The sequence below is a fragment of the Hemitrygon akajei genome, chromosome 1 (genome assembly GCF_048418815.1).
Source record: "Hemitrygon akajei chromosome 1, sHemAka1.3, whole genome shotgun sequence".
NCBI classification, from domain to species: Eukaryota; Metazoa; Chordata; class Chondrichthyes; order Myliobatiformes; family Dasyatidae; genus Hemitrygon; species Hemitrygon akajei.
The window spans coordinates 188,952,734-188,965,230 of record NC_133124.1 but is presented as its reverse complement, the minus strand read 5'-3'; the positions used below and the strand labels follow the sequence as shown (position 1 = coordinate 188,965,230).

At 41.2% G+C, this 12,497-nt stretch overlaps 1 protein-coding gene across 1 annotated transcript in view; it reads right to left on the bottom strand.

Annotated features, from left to right (window-relative positions):
- The window catches only part of snrnp200 (small nuclear ribonucleoprotein 200 (U5)), a 63,254-nt gene that overhangs the window by 17,467 nt on the left and 33,290 nt on the right, over positions 1–12,497 (bottom strand). The window contains exons 21-29 of the mRNA XM_073057042.1: positions 12,294–12,491; positions 11,869–12,021; positions 8,338–8,418; positions 6,668–6,751; positions 6,047–6,153; positions 4,944–5,062; positions 4,493–4,647; positions 4,074–4,263; positions 606–779 (exon numbers count right to left, since the gene is read on the bottom strand). Of these exons, the coding sequence (XP_072913143.1) occupies positions 606–779; positions 4,074–4,263; positions 4,493–4,647; positions 4,944–5,062; positions 6,047–6,153; positions 6,668–6,751; positions 8,338–8,418; positions 11,869–12,021; positions 12,294–12,491 (1,261 nt within the window). The remainder of the gene's footprint in view (positions 1–605; positions 780–4,073; positions 4,264–4,492; positions 4,648–4,943; positions 5,063–6,046; positions 6,154–6,667; positions 6,752–8,337; positions 8,419–11,868; positions 12,022–12,293; positions 12,492–12,497) is intronic.

Here is a 12,497-nt window from a genome sequence, read left to right as displayed (position 1 = left end):
AAAGAAGCAACTGGTTCACACATCTTTAGGGATGGAAACTGGCATGTTTATCAGTCGAGCACAAGCACGATTCCAGATATGCAGTGGGTGGGGGTAGCACCTTTTGAAATGAGAAGGCATTGAGAGTTGCTCATTCTATTACAGTTGGGGATCGACTATAAATGGTGGTTTTGCCAGTGAATCCCATGAAAGAAGATTTAAGAAAAAACTCAACGTGACTTTTTTTTTTACAGAACTGGGAAATTATTTAAACTTAATTCACACTGGAAAGCTAAACATTGGGAGATCAACTGGAGCAGTATAACAGTTAAGAACAGTAAAACTTTGTAGAACACCTTGCTGACAGAAGGAATCAATTGTTTAGGATTGAAGCAGCATTTCAGTCAGTGTTTTGTATGAAGGTGATAATTCAGACTTTTCCTCTCAGATACGTACAACATTTCTGTTCTCTCTTTGGTCAGTCTTACCACCCATTTCGCCATTGATAATAATGTATCTACATCCACTTCTACATGTTCTTAAAAATAAATTTATAACTGCTGTCATGAAAACAAGTTCACAGAAACCACTAAGACAGATGACACGCTGGATGACAGAGATAGTACCTTGTGTTTGGATTGGGTTGAAGAAGGGGAACTTATCCTGATAGAGGTGCTCAAAAGCACTGTTCCGCAGCGCTGACACAGGCAATGGCTGTAAATCCAGGAGCTCTGTGGGAGGAGGATACTTCTCCGGAAGAATCAGATGTCGGAATGAAACAGGAAGTTGAGTCTCACAGGCTGCAAGGGAAACAATGGGATTCTCTTTCAACAGGGTTGGCAAAACAAAACACAGTAAGAACAAAAGTTGTTAAAGAGATCTACAGAAAACATCATGGACTTCAGCTAGGCTTCTGACAAAGTCCAACACAGCAGTATGGTCCAGAAGTTTAGGATGCATGGGATCCCAGGTGTGTTGGCAAACTAACTTTGGCTTGGTGACAGGAGATAGAGGAGAGGTCAAGGGTGCTTTTCTGACTGGAAGTCCATAACTAGTAGTGCACTGCAAGGATCAGTACAGCACCTTTGCTGGTTGTTGAATGACCTGGATGAAAATGTAGGTGGATTGACTTTTAAGTTTTAAAGATTAAAAAAGCTTTATTTTATAAGTACAGGAAATTCTACAGATGCTGGAAAGCAACACACACAAAATGCTGGAGGAACTCAGTACGAATAGATAGTTGACATTTCAGGCTGAGACCATTCTTCAGGACTGAGGAGGAAGGTGGAAGATAACAGAATAAAAAGATTGGGGAAGGGGAAGGAGGCTAACCGGGAAGGTTATAGGTGAAGCCGGTTGGGAAAGTTCAAGGGCTGAAGAGGGAATCTGATGGGAGAGGAGAGTGGACTATAGGAAAAAGGGGAGGAGGAAGGGATCCAGGGGAAGTAACAGGAGAGAAGAGGTAAAAGGTCAGGAGAATACAGGAAGGGGGGTTACGGGAAATATGGGAAATTTGTTTACTGGGGGGAGCAATCAATGTTCATGCCATCAGGTTGGAGGCTACAGAGGTGGAATATAAGGTGTTGTTCCTCCACCCTTAGGGTGGCCTCATCTTGACACGAGAGGAAGCCATGGATTGAAATGGGACTGAGAATTGGAATTTAAATGTTTGGCCACTGGGAAGTCCCTCTTGTGGCGGATGGTGCGGAGGTGTTCGATGAAGTGGCCCCCCAATTTACGATGGATCTCACCAATGTAGAGGAGGGTGCACCGGGAGGATCAGACACTATAGACAACCCCAGCAGATTGACAGGTGAAGTGTTGCCTCACCTGGGTCCTGGAATGGAGGGAGGAAAATGGTGTATGGGCAGATGTAGCATTTAGGCCACTTGTAGAGATTATTGGGGGGGAAACGAATGGACAAAGGAATTGCAGATCCCTGTGGAAAGCAGGGGTGGGGAGTAAAGATATGCTTAGTGGTAGGATCCCTTTGGAGATGGCGGAAGTTGTGGAGGACAACATGTTGGATGCAGAGGCTGATGGGATTAGTTTTTACTTGTCACACGTACATCAAAACGTGCAGTGAGAGGCATCGTTTGCATCAATGACCAACACATTCCAAAGATGTTCTGGGGGCAGCTGTAAGTGTCGCCATGCTTCCCACACCAACACAGCAGGCCCACAACTTGCTAACCCTAACCTGTGCATCTTTGGAATGTAGAAGGGAATCAGAACGTCTGGATGAAACCCAAGTGGTAACAGGGAGAACTTACAAACTCCTTACAGATAGCTGCAGGAACTAAAACCTAAAAGCTGCCACTTGTAAACTGTTGTGCTACCATGCTGCCAGCTTGCAAGCGACACAAAAATTGATGAGACTATAAATAGTGAAAGTGGTTCTAAAAGAATGCAGAAGGACACAGAATTTCATCCAGATAAACATCAGGTGATTCATTTTGGGACATCAAATACTAACAGGATGTACAGGAAATGGCAGGGACCTCAGGAGAGCTGATGTACAGAGGAACATTGAGATGCAAGTTCATAACTCTATGGTGACACAGGTGGATAGGGTAGTGAAGGCAGCATTTGGCATGCTTGCTTCATTAGTATAAAAATACACAAACTTCTACACATTGTCATGTTGCAGCTATGCTAAACATTGGTCAGGCTGCACTTGGGAGAATTGTGTACACACAAGTTCTCGCTACCACAATACAGAAAGCATATGGCAACAATAGGGAGAGTATAGAAGAGATTCACTAGGATGTTGTCTGGAATGGAGAGCTTTAGATAGATCAGAGAGTCACACACACAAAATGCTGTAGGAACTCAGCAGGTCAGACAGCATCTATGGAGCGTAATAAAGAGCTGACATTTTAGGTCTCAGTACAAAACATTAGTTCTTTATTCCCCTCCACAGCTGCCATGACCAGCATTTTGTGTGTGTGTGTTACTCTGGATCTCCAGCTTCTACAGAATCTCTTGTGTTTTTAAGAGATTACAGAGGCTGTTTTGTTTTACTGGAAGCTGATTGAAGTTTTATAAACTTATGAGGAGCATAGACAGGGCAGATTGTTGTAATTGTTTTCCTAGGATGGGGATAAGCATATGTAATGGCTTCTCTGTAATGTTAACTGATGAGGTAATGGTTTCTCTGTAGCAGCAATGTTCGGGTTATAACTAGAGATAACGGGTGACTAACCAATGGGGGAAATGTTACTCTTGCTTGTGTGTCTGGAAGCTGTTGGTTTCGCAGGCTTTTGGAGAAGGCATGAGGGGGATGAAGAGAGAAGACACGGATGGAGAGATGTGGTAGGCTACCCGACAGGGTGGACTCTGAACGGGAGTCCGGAGGTTGGCGATGCTCGGAGGAGATCAAATGGTGGATAGAAGATCTGGCTGAGTGAGCTCCAGCAATTTGTGCACAGACTGTGTAATAAGATTGGCGCCCTTTTCCTGTTATATTTTGTTTCCCTACTAACCACATAGTCAAAGTAAGAGTTATAAAGCTTAATAATTTAATCACATATTGTGTACTGTTTGTTATTTCAGGGTACTGGTTTGTAACCAGGGACACATCGCGCAGCATCCACTCAAATGAGATTTCTTAAGTTTGGCTGGTCAGGGGGGCTTATCACCCACGAGATCAAGCCGTTAGGCGAAGCGAGTGTCACACACAGTTTTATGATGAGGGGAGAAATTTAAAGGGAATCAAAGGGGCAAGGTTTTGGTGGGTAATCAATTGTCAAAGGAGGTGGTAAAGAGGAATGCTTTTGCACTGGTTTTTTGAATAGGAAAGTAGAGCACTAAGGCTCTAATATGGGGAAATAGAATTTGCATAGGTAGGCATCACAGCCAGAATGAACAAGCTCAAGACTTGCGCCAAACAACTTTACAACTCTCAAATGGCTTCAGGCATCTTCCCTGTAGTCATGAAGAGATTGTTCTTAAATTTGACCTTACTAGAACTAGTTAACTTTAATCTGTATTAATTGGGATAGGAATAAATCGAGTAGAACGGCTGACAGTTATGAACTGAAGCAAGTATATTTGCCCACATCAGCTGCCGTTTGAAATGCAAGGTTACTTACAGAGCCAGCGATCGGATACAACTCTGATGAAATATTGTGGAGGGAGGGGTTCAAAGACAGGTACAAAGAACATGACCAGGTGCTCATCCTGGGCATACTTTGCTTTCAGCAGGAAGTACTCATTGTGTAGAATGACTTCGCTGTCCACATCCTCAACAAGGATCCAGAATGCCTCGGAGGATCCGTGAATCTGTAGGAATGGAGAGCGAGGAAAGAGATTAGCAAAAGCTATCAGCTCATTCTTTCAGATAAAGAACAGCAAGCAATCTAACTTCGCCTTTCAAACATTATAGTTAACAATCCTGAGGTAAGCAATTGGACATACAAGGTCACTTGAACATTTTGATTTTAAAAGAAGCTACTAAACTAAGTTTTCAACTGGATTTTCTTCTACAGAGAGAAACCCTGACTCACATTACCTTTTCATCCCACTGGAAGTCAGGTGTGATGGTCAGTTCCACTTTCAACGTTGAGCGTGTGATTGGCTGAATGTGAACTGACAGTTCTAGTTTCGGGAATTGGTGGATGTACTTGTGGATTGTCTTGCCCATCTTCGGCATTCGGATCAACTCACCTGGTTGGAGGAAAACAAAAGTGGAAGTAGTCAGTTAGAGACCAATTCACAGCATCCAAAGGCAACCAGCTACCACAACTTTCAGCTTCCAGCATCAAGGCCACTTGAGAAATTACAAGTGTAAAATCTTTAGCACTGTCCTGCTGCAATTTTAACCAACAGACAAAGGAATCACCCATCTCCAACCCACATACAAACACAATCGCATTTCCAACCACTGAACCTGTAGTCAACATGGAGGATAAAATCCAACACTGTCAGCATAGATGTGCTGTAATTCATTTCACATTTCTTACCGATTTCATTATGATTCAAGTCGTACAGTCGCTCAAATGGGAAGTTCTTCTTCTCTATTTTCTTGATAACTTCCTCAGGCAGCTTTCTGAACTGTCGCAAAGGCGACATTGACTGCCACCTGCCAGAAGTACAAAGACATCAGTGGTTTATTCCACACGCTTAAATGATAAATCACCCATCAGCACCATGGATTCAAAATAGCAGAACAGCTGGATATTGGGTCAAGATTTGGGTGAAACGGGTCATTCTGGATTCAGATTCAACCCAAGATGGTACTCACAACTATATATAGAACAGATCCAGGTGAATGATCACCACATAATTACATTCAGCACTAACAAAGTAATGAAACAAGAATTCATTTATAACTGTAGATTCAATAAATTACATCCTTATTTAAAAATCCAGTGATAGAAGGAAACATGGATGACTTTATCCTCAAATAACCAAATACCCTTTGAATGCTCTCTCTGCGTTATACAAAACATGTTATGCAGTATGGTCAGAAAATAAGGGAGCTAGGGCTTTACTCTCTGGAGAGAAGGAGGATGAGAGGAGACATGATAGAGGTATACAAGATATTAAGAGGAATAGATAGAGTGGACATGGCTTTAAGGTAAGGGGTGGAAAGTTCAAGGGGGATATTAGAGGAAGGTTTTTTACTCAGAGTGGTTGGTGCGTGGAATGCACTGCCTGAGTCAGTAGTGGAGGCAGATACACTAGTGAGATTTAAGACACTACTAGACAGGAATATGGAGGAATTTAAGGTGGGGGGATATATGGGAGGCAGTGTTTAAGGGTTGGCACAACATTGTGGGCCGAAGGGCCTGTACTGTTCTGTACAGTTCTATGTTCTATTGTATGAGATCTCCAAATTCTAACTCAAAAAAGAAACTGCCAACAGATAGGCAGTACAGACAGCTTAATGCTGAAAATAGGTGACTAGAATATGTTGTATTCACAACAGCACCCGTGTTTGAAGAGTGTCCATTGGAAAAAGGTGGAATACAACAGTCAATAATTTCATGTTTTCTTTTATGCAGTCAGCTGATGATTTGTGTTTATTACAAGTCCAGGATGTGATCTAGTGCTGGTTTCTTACATTCGTTTGTCAATCATTTTGCAGAGATTCACAGTCTTGTCTGTCAGCTGGGCCCAACCTCGATTTAAAACAATTTCAAAAATGCAACGCATCAGACGGCCTGCAGACTGAAACACAATTGGAAAAAAATATTAAAACTGGCAATTTATCAAAAGTTCAATACTTGTGCAAGTTGTTCTGTCACATCCAACTTCAAAACAGTGTTAGCAAATCGAAATCTGCACAACAAATAAGAAACAAAGACCATTTCTGCAAACCATAAGACTCAGCCAATCAACCCATCAAGTCTACCCTGCTAATTGATCATGGCTAATTTATTCTTCCCTCTCAACCTCATTCTCTTGCCCTCTCCTCATACATTTTGATACTATCACTAATCAAGAATCTATCAGTAAATATACCCAATGATCTGGCCTCCACAGCCATCTGTAGCAAATGAATTCCACAACTTCACCACACTCTGGCTAAAGAAACTCCTCCTCATCTGTTCTAAAAGGATATACTTTTATCTGGTCCTAGACTCTTCCAACTACTAGAGATATCTTCTCTACCTCCACTCTATCCGGCCCTTTCAATGGTTGATAGGTTAAGCAAATGAACTCATTGTACCCACTGACGCACCTGAGTGACATACACCATGTCTGCCATCAGTGCAAATCCCTCCAGCTTCAGTTGGGAGATGTAGGCTTGCAGCAACACATTGATCTGAAACACAGGATACAGTTATGAAACGTGATATTGAATCAGTCTCTCAGCATTCTTGTGTACAGGCACAGCAAAGCTGAAAGTCAATTTATTACCAAAGTACATATATGTCAGCATTCTGAGGTTCATTTTATTGCAGACATTCACAGTAAATCGAAGAAACACAATAGAATCACTGAAAGACTGCACCCAACAAGACCGATAAACAATCAATGTTCAAAAGACAACAAGCTGTGTAAATAAGAAGAAACAGAAATATAGAGGACACGAGATGAAGTGTCCTTGAAAGTGATTCCATAGATTGTGCGAACAGTTCAGTGAGTAAAATTGAGTGAAGTTATCCCTTGCTTCAAGAGCCTGATGGTTGAAGGGTATTAATTGTTCCTGAACCTGCTGGTGTGGGTCGAGGTTCCTGTACCTTCTTCCTGTTGTCAACAGCAAGAAGAGAGCATGGCCTGGATGGTGGGGGTTCTTGGTGATGGATGCTACTTTCCTGTGACAGCTCTCTGTACAGATGTGCTCAATGGTGGGGAGGATTTTTACCTGTGATGGACTAACCACTAATTTTTGTAGGCTTTTCCATTCAAGAACATTGGTGTTTCCATACCAGGCAGTGATACAGCCTGCCAATATACTCTCCATCACACATCTATAGAAGTTTGTCAAAGTTTTAGATGATATGCCGAATCTTTGCAAACTTCTAAGAAAGTAGCACTGCTGGTGTGCTTCCTTCGTAATGGCGCTTAAGTGCTGGACCCAGGACAGATCCACTGATACGCTAACACCGAGGAATTTAAAATTGCTGACCCTCTCCACTACGGATCCCCAGATATAGACTGGCTCAAGGACATTTGAAATTATTTTTGTTTCCTTGTCCTCAAGTTAATAATCGGTTCCTTGGTCTTGTTGACATTGAGTGAGAGGTGGTGGTGGTGGCACTGCTCAGCCAGATTTTCAATCTCCCTCCTAAATGCTGATTCGTCACCACCTTGGATTCAGCCAACGACAGTGGCAAAGGCAGCAAACTTAAATATGGCACTGGAGCTGTACTTAGCCTCGCAGTCATACGTATAAAAGCAAGCACAGCTACTTTAGTGAATGGCACACTGATAGACCACAATATTCCCAACCACCGAACTCATAAATTGTGCCATAGCACCTCCTGCTCGTGGACGGAAGTCTCCCAATATGAACAGAACGGCAGTGCATTTTTATGTACAATCATATAAAACATTTTCCCACAAGATATATTGTCACTTCTCCCAAGTTACAGCAGTCCTTTCTAATAGTCACATCTAATCATCCACCTGGTAGACAATGCCTTACAGACACAATTCCCCATCTTTCAAACCTGAGATCTTGCTCTCTGCTATATAATTCAAACCTGTCATTATAGATGCAAATTCATTCTGTCCCAGTACATTACCACCATAAGTGTTTCTGGAGAGCAGATGCAAAAATAATTTCAAATCTCCAAATAATGTGATCTTGCAGCCCTTAAATCCCCATATCGAACAATGTGACTCTACAGAGTCCATAAAAGGACTCAAAGAACTTGGTTAAAACAACTGAGTTATTCCCATTACCTTCGCACTAGGCTCTTCAATGCTCTCCTTGACGGGAATAGGAACACGTTCCAACAATTTCTGCAGTTCAAGTTTCTCTTCCTGAGGGGCACAGATAAGAGGGAACTCATCATTGTTCATGAAAAGATGTGGAATATAATTGGCACATAACTGTGTTTTACTTGTTGTTAGGCTTTGATATAATGCCAAAGTATTGTGATTAACTCACTACAACCCAAAACTGAAGATAAAAAACAGAAAATGGTGGAAGGAGAAACTGAGTTAACATTTAGGACTGAAGACCTTTTATTTCGCTTCTCCGGTTTTTCATAGCAATTGGACTGATTTGCAACGTGCTTCTGCACATGATAATACAGGGCCACACATCTGCAGGCTCTGCTGTCACTTGAAAGTGTTGAGGGCAAAGGTGAGTTTGAAAAGAAACCAATTGTAAGAATGGGTTAGAACATAAACAAGCCTGTGAGCCAACACACACTTCTTCAAGCCACTGAAATGAATGTATAGACTGATAGTTAGCGTCAATTTACTTTCAAACCTCATCCCGCAAATGTCTAATCCCCATGCAGATCAAACATCTACCTCAACCCTGAATATACTCACATGTACCTTTACATAGAAAACAGAAGCAGGCCACTGGTCCTTTAAGGTGCTCCAACATTTAGCATAATCATGGCTAGTCATCCAAAATCATTATTCTGTTCAAGATTTCTCTCCATATTTTATTTATCTAGCCCTAAGAACAATATCTAATTCCATCCTGAATCTATTAAAGTGACTTCAACAGATTTCTGTGATAGAGTGACACAGCTTCACCACTCTATAAGCAAAGGGATTTCTCCTCATCTCAGTCTTCAACGCCTACTCTCATCTAGTACTGGGCTCACTGGTCATCAAGAATAGCCTTCTTGAATGTAATCTGTCCAGTCCCATTAAAATCTTGAGGGATTCCATAAGACCCCTTTTATCGGTCTGAAATGTAGTGAACATATGGCCAAATTCCCTAATCTTTCTTGTCCTGACATCTTCACTGAACTCCCTCCATAACAAGGACATCCTTCCTCACATAGACTAAAACTGCACACAACACACCAAGTGTATTCTCACCAGGGTTCTATACACATTGTAGCAAGACATCCCTAGATCTAACCACAAATCCTCTCACTATAAAGGTTAGAAAACCATTTGTTTTCTTAATCACCCGTTACACCTGCATGTTCACCTCCAACAACTGGTGCATCTCCTCCTTTCTCAATCTATTACCATCCAGATCTTTCCCCTATTGTCACCAAGCACATTTCTCCACATTATACTATCCCTGCCATGCATCTACCTTCTTCCTCAACTATTCAATTCAACCTAGAGCTTCTTTGCATTCCTTTTAAGCTCACTCTCATCCCATTTTTTCTGTCTACTACAAACTTGGAGACATTATCTTTAAATTCCTCATTTAAATTATTTTTGTTTCAACATATCATGACTAGCTGGAGTCCCAGTACCAATCCCTGTGGTGCCGCTCCAGTCCCCGGTCACTGTTTGCCACTCGGAGAACATTTATTCCTACACCTTGCTTCCTGCTGACAAACCAGTTCTCTAGCCACATCACTACCTCACCAAGTCCCATGTACTTACATTTTGATGCTAATATCTTAGGTGGGACCTTACTGCAAATCCAAAGATGCCAAATCCCCCTATTCTTCCTAATCTATTTATATCCTCAAAACATCCCAGTAGGTTTGTCAAGCAAGACTTCCTTTTTAAAAAGCCACATTAACAACGTTTGATCCTGTTACTCTTCACGGAGTGCTCTGCCATTACTATTTCCTCGATACCTTTACATTCTCTGTTAGCTTATATTTTCTCCGTTGCTCTATTTTCTCCTTCCTAATCAACCTCTGAATCCTCTCTCACTGAACTCTAAACTGCACCCAAATCTTGGGTTTTCTACTTTCACTGATCTTTATATTTATCCTCCTTCATTCTAATTCTGTCACCAATTTATTTTAAAATCCACCGTTGAACCAGCCTTGCTGTTTTATTTTTGTGCCAGACAGGAACAAACGTTTCATCTCTGCTCTCTATAAAAGGCTGTCATCACCTCCACTGTCAATTCTTTAAATAACATTGTCAAATCTACCTGAGCCAACCTACACCTTGTACCTTCAGTTTCTACTATTTACTTTCAGGATTTTATTCTCTCACTCTATATCTTAATGAAGAATTCTAACATGTTATGGTCACATTTTCCCCCCACGGGACCTGGCACAGCAGGACAGTTCATTAATGTTTTCTCATTACATTGTATCAGTTACAATGGCAATACATTGAGCTGCTATCTATTTGGCTCCACAACACCACAGATCAAAAGAGTTATCTCATTCATCCTTGACATTATTATTGGCAATCAGGGTTGCTCAATCTAAATGCTGAATAAAGTTAATAATTATAATTGCACCCCTATCAATGGGTCTCTCATTTCCAGTTTAATACCATTTTCCTACGTCACCACTATTGTTTGGTGGTCTTATAATACAACTGCCAATAACACTTCCTGTCCATTAGTGTTCCTTTGCTGTGATCATGATGATTTCTTATCAGTTTCTTGGAGTTAATATCCTTCCTCATTATTGCACATTTTCTTCTCCTACTAAGCACACTATACCAACCTTTCCCTCCTTTTGCTCAACATTCCTAAATATTGAGTCTCCTGAATGTTCTGTTTCTATCCCTTCCCCTCACCAACCACAGTAAGATTATGCCTCTAAAAACCATAATTATGGCATATCCATTTATTCCTATCTGCACAATTAATTCACATTATTGTGCTTTTAGACAAAATCCTTCAGACCTGCCCCTTTAACAATCTGAGCACTATGATCCTGGTTGCCTTGTATCCAGGGACTCTTTATCCTCCCCTCAGTTTCCTGTTATTTTTTATTTCAATCCTCGTCTCCTTCTTCTCAATCCCCCCAACTCAGGTTCCCCTCCCTTATTAGTCTAGTTTAAATCCTTCTCAGCAGCTAATAAGAATATTGGCTCCAGTCCTGTCCATGTGTAACCCATCCTACTTGTACATATTCCACTTTTCTGTAGAACCAGTCCCAGTGTTAGCCATGCTTTCATTTGATCCAATACCCTGTTACTATACTTATTATCACTAGCACTGAGGTCCTGGCTTCTAATATACCCTTTAGATTTAGTCTTTAAATTCGTGTTGCTAGGCCTTGTGCTTTTTCTACCCACGATGTTACCAACATGCACCATGTCTTCTGGCTATTCACTTTCCCCCTTCATATTAGTCTTTAGGACATTTGACATCCATTGCCTCCAAAATATTCTTCAGCCACTCTGAGAAGCATTGCAATCTAAGCTGTGCTACAGTACTTTTATTTCTATATAGAATTACAGATACTTTAGTTAAACATTAAGACCTTCCGGGGGGTCATAGGAATCTGATGGAGAATGGTTCACTGCTAACTTCTTACAGGAAGAGTAAGCCCTTTGAGGCCCAGCGCGCCCGCTAGATTCACTTACCTCTCGCACAGTGATGTTCTTGAACTCTGATGACAGTGAAAAGACTCTGAACAACTCAATCTCACTGAGGGTGGGTTTCAGAAGCTGATTGTAGGTGGCCATACTTTCATGTGTGATATAATAGTGACTTGCAATGCGGCCCAGATCAGTGACCTGCCCGAGACATTTCACAATTAAAGGGGTAAAGTGTCTGTTTCATAAAATCTCCAGTGTAAATAATGCAATGTATTAATTTGCAATCAATAACTTTGAATTTATTTCAATTCAGATTAAATTTAGGTTATTTAAAAGACAAAACTAAAAATAAACATTAAAAGTATGCGTTAACTCAGATTTCTGAATTTTCTTTAAGTCATGTTGTGTGCAATTTCCCAACCTGATGATAGATCAGTTAAGACTGCCAGATATTAAAGCTTTGACCTTACCTGAAAGTTTCCACCTTTTTTATCATACTTTACAAGGTTGTTTTTGTCAAGGATGAGGGCGGCAGTGTGAATGAGATCTAGTCTACGCTGTTCCAGCAGGGGATCGTTCTTCAACTCATCATGCGATATCCCATATAGATTGGGAGTTCTCAACATCCGGATATAAAGGTATGTGTACCCCAACCAATTAACGGCATCCTGCAA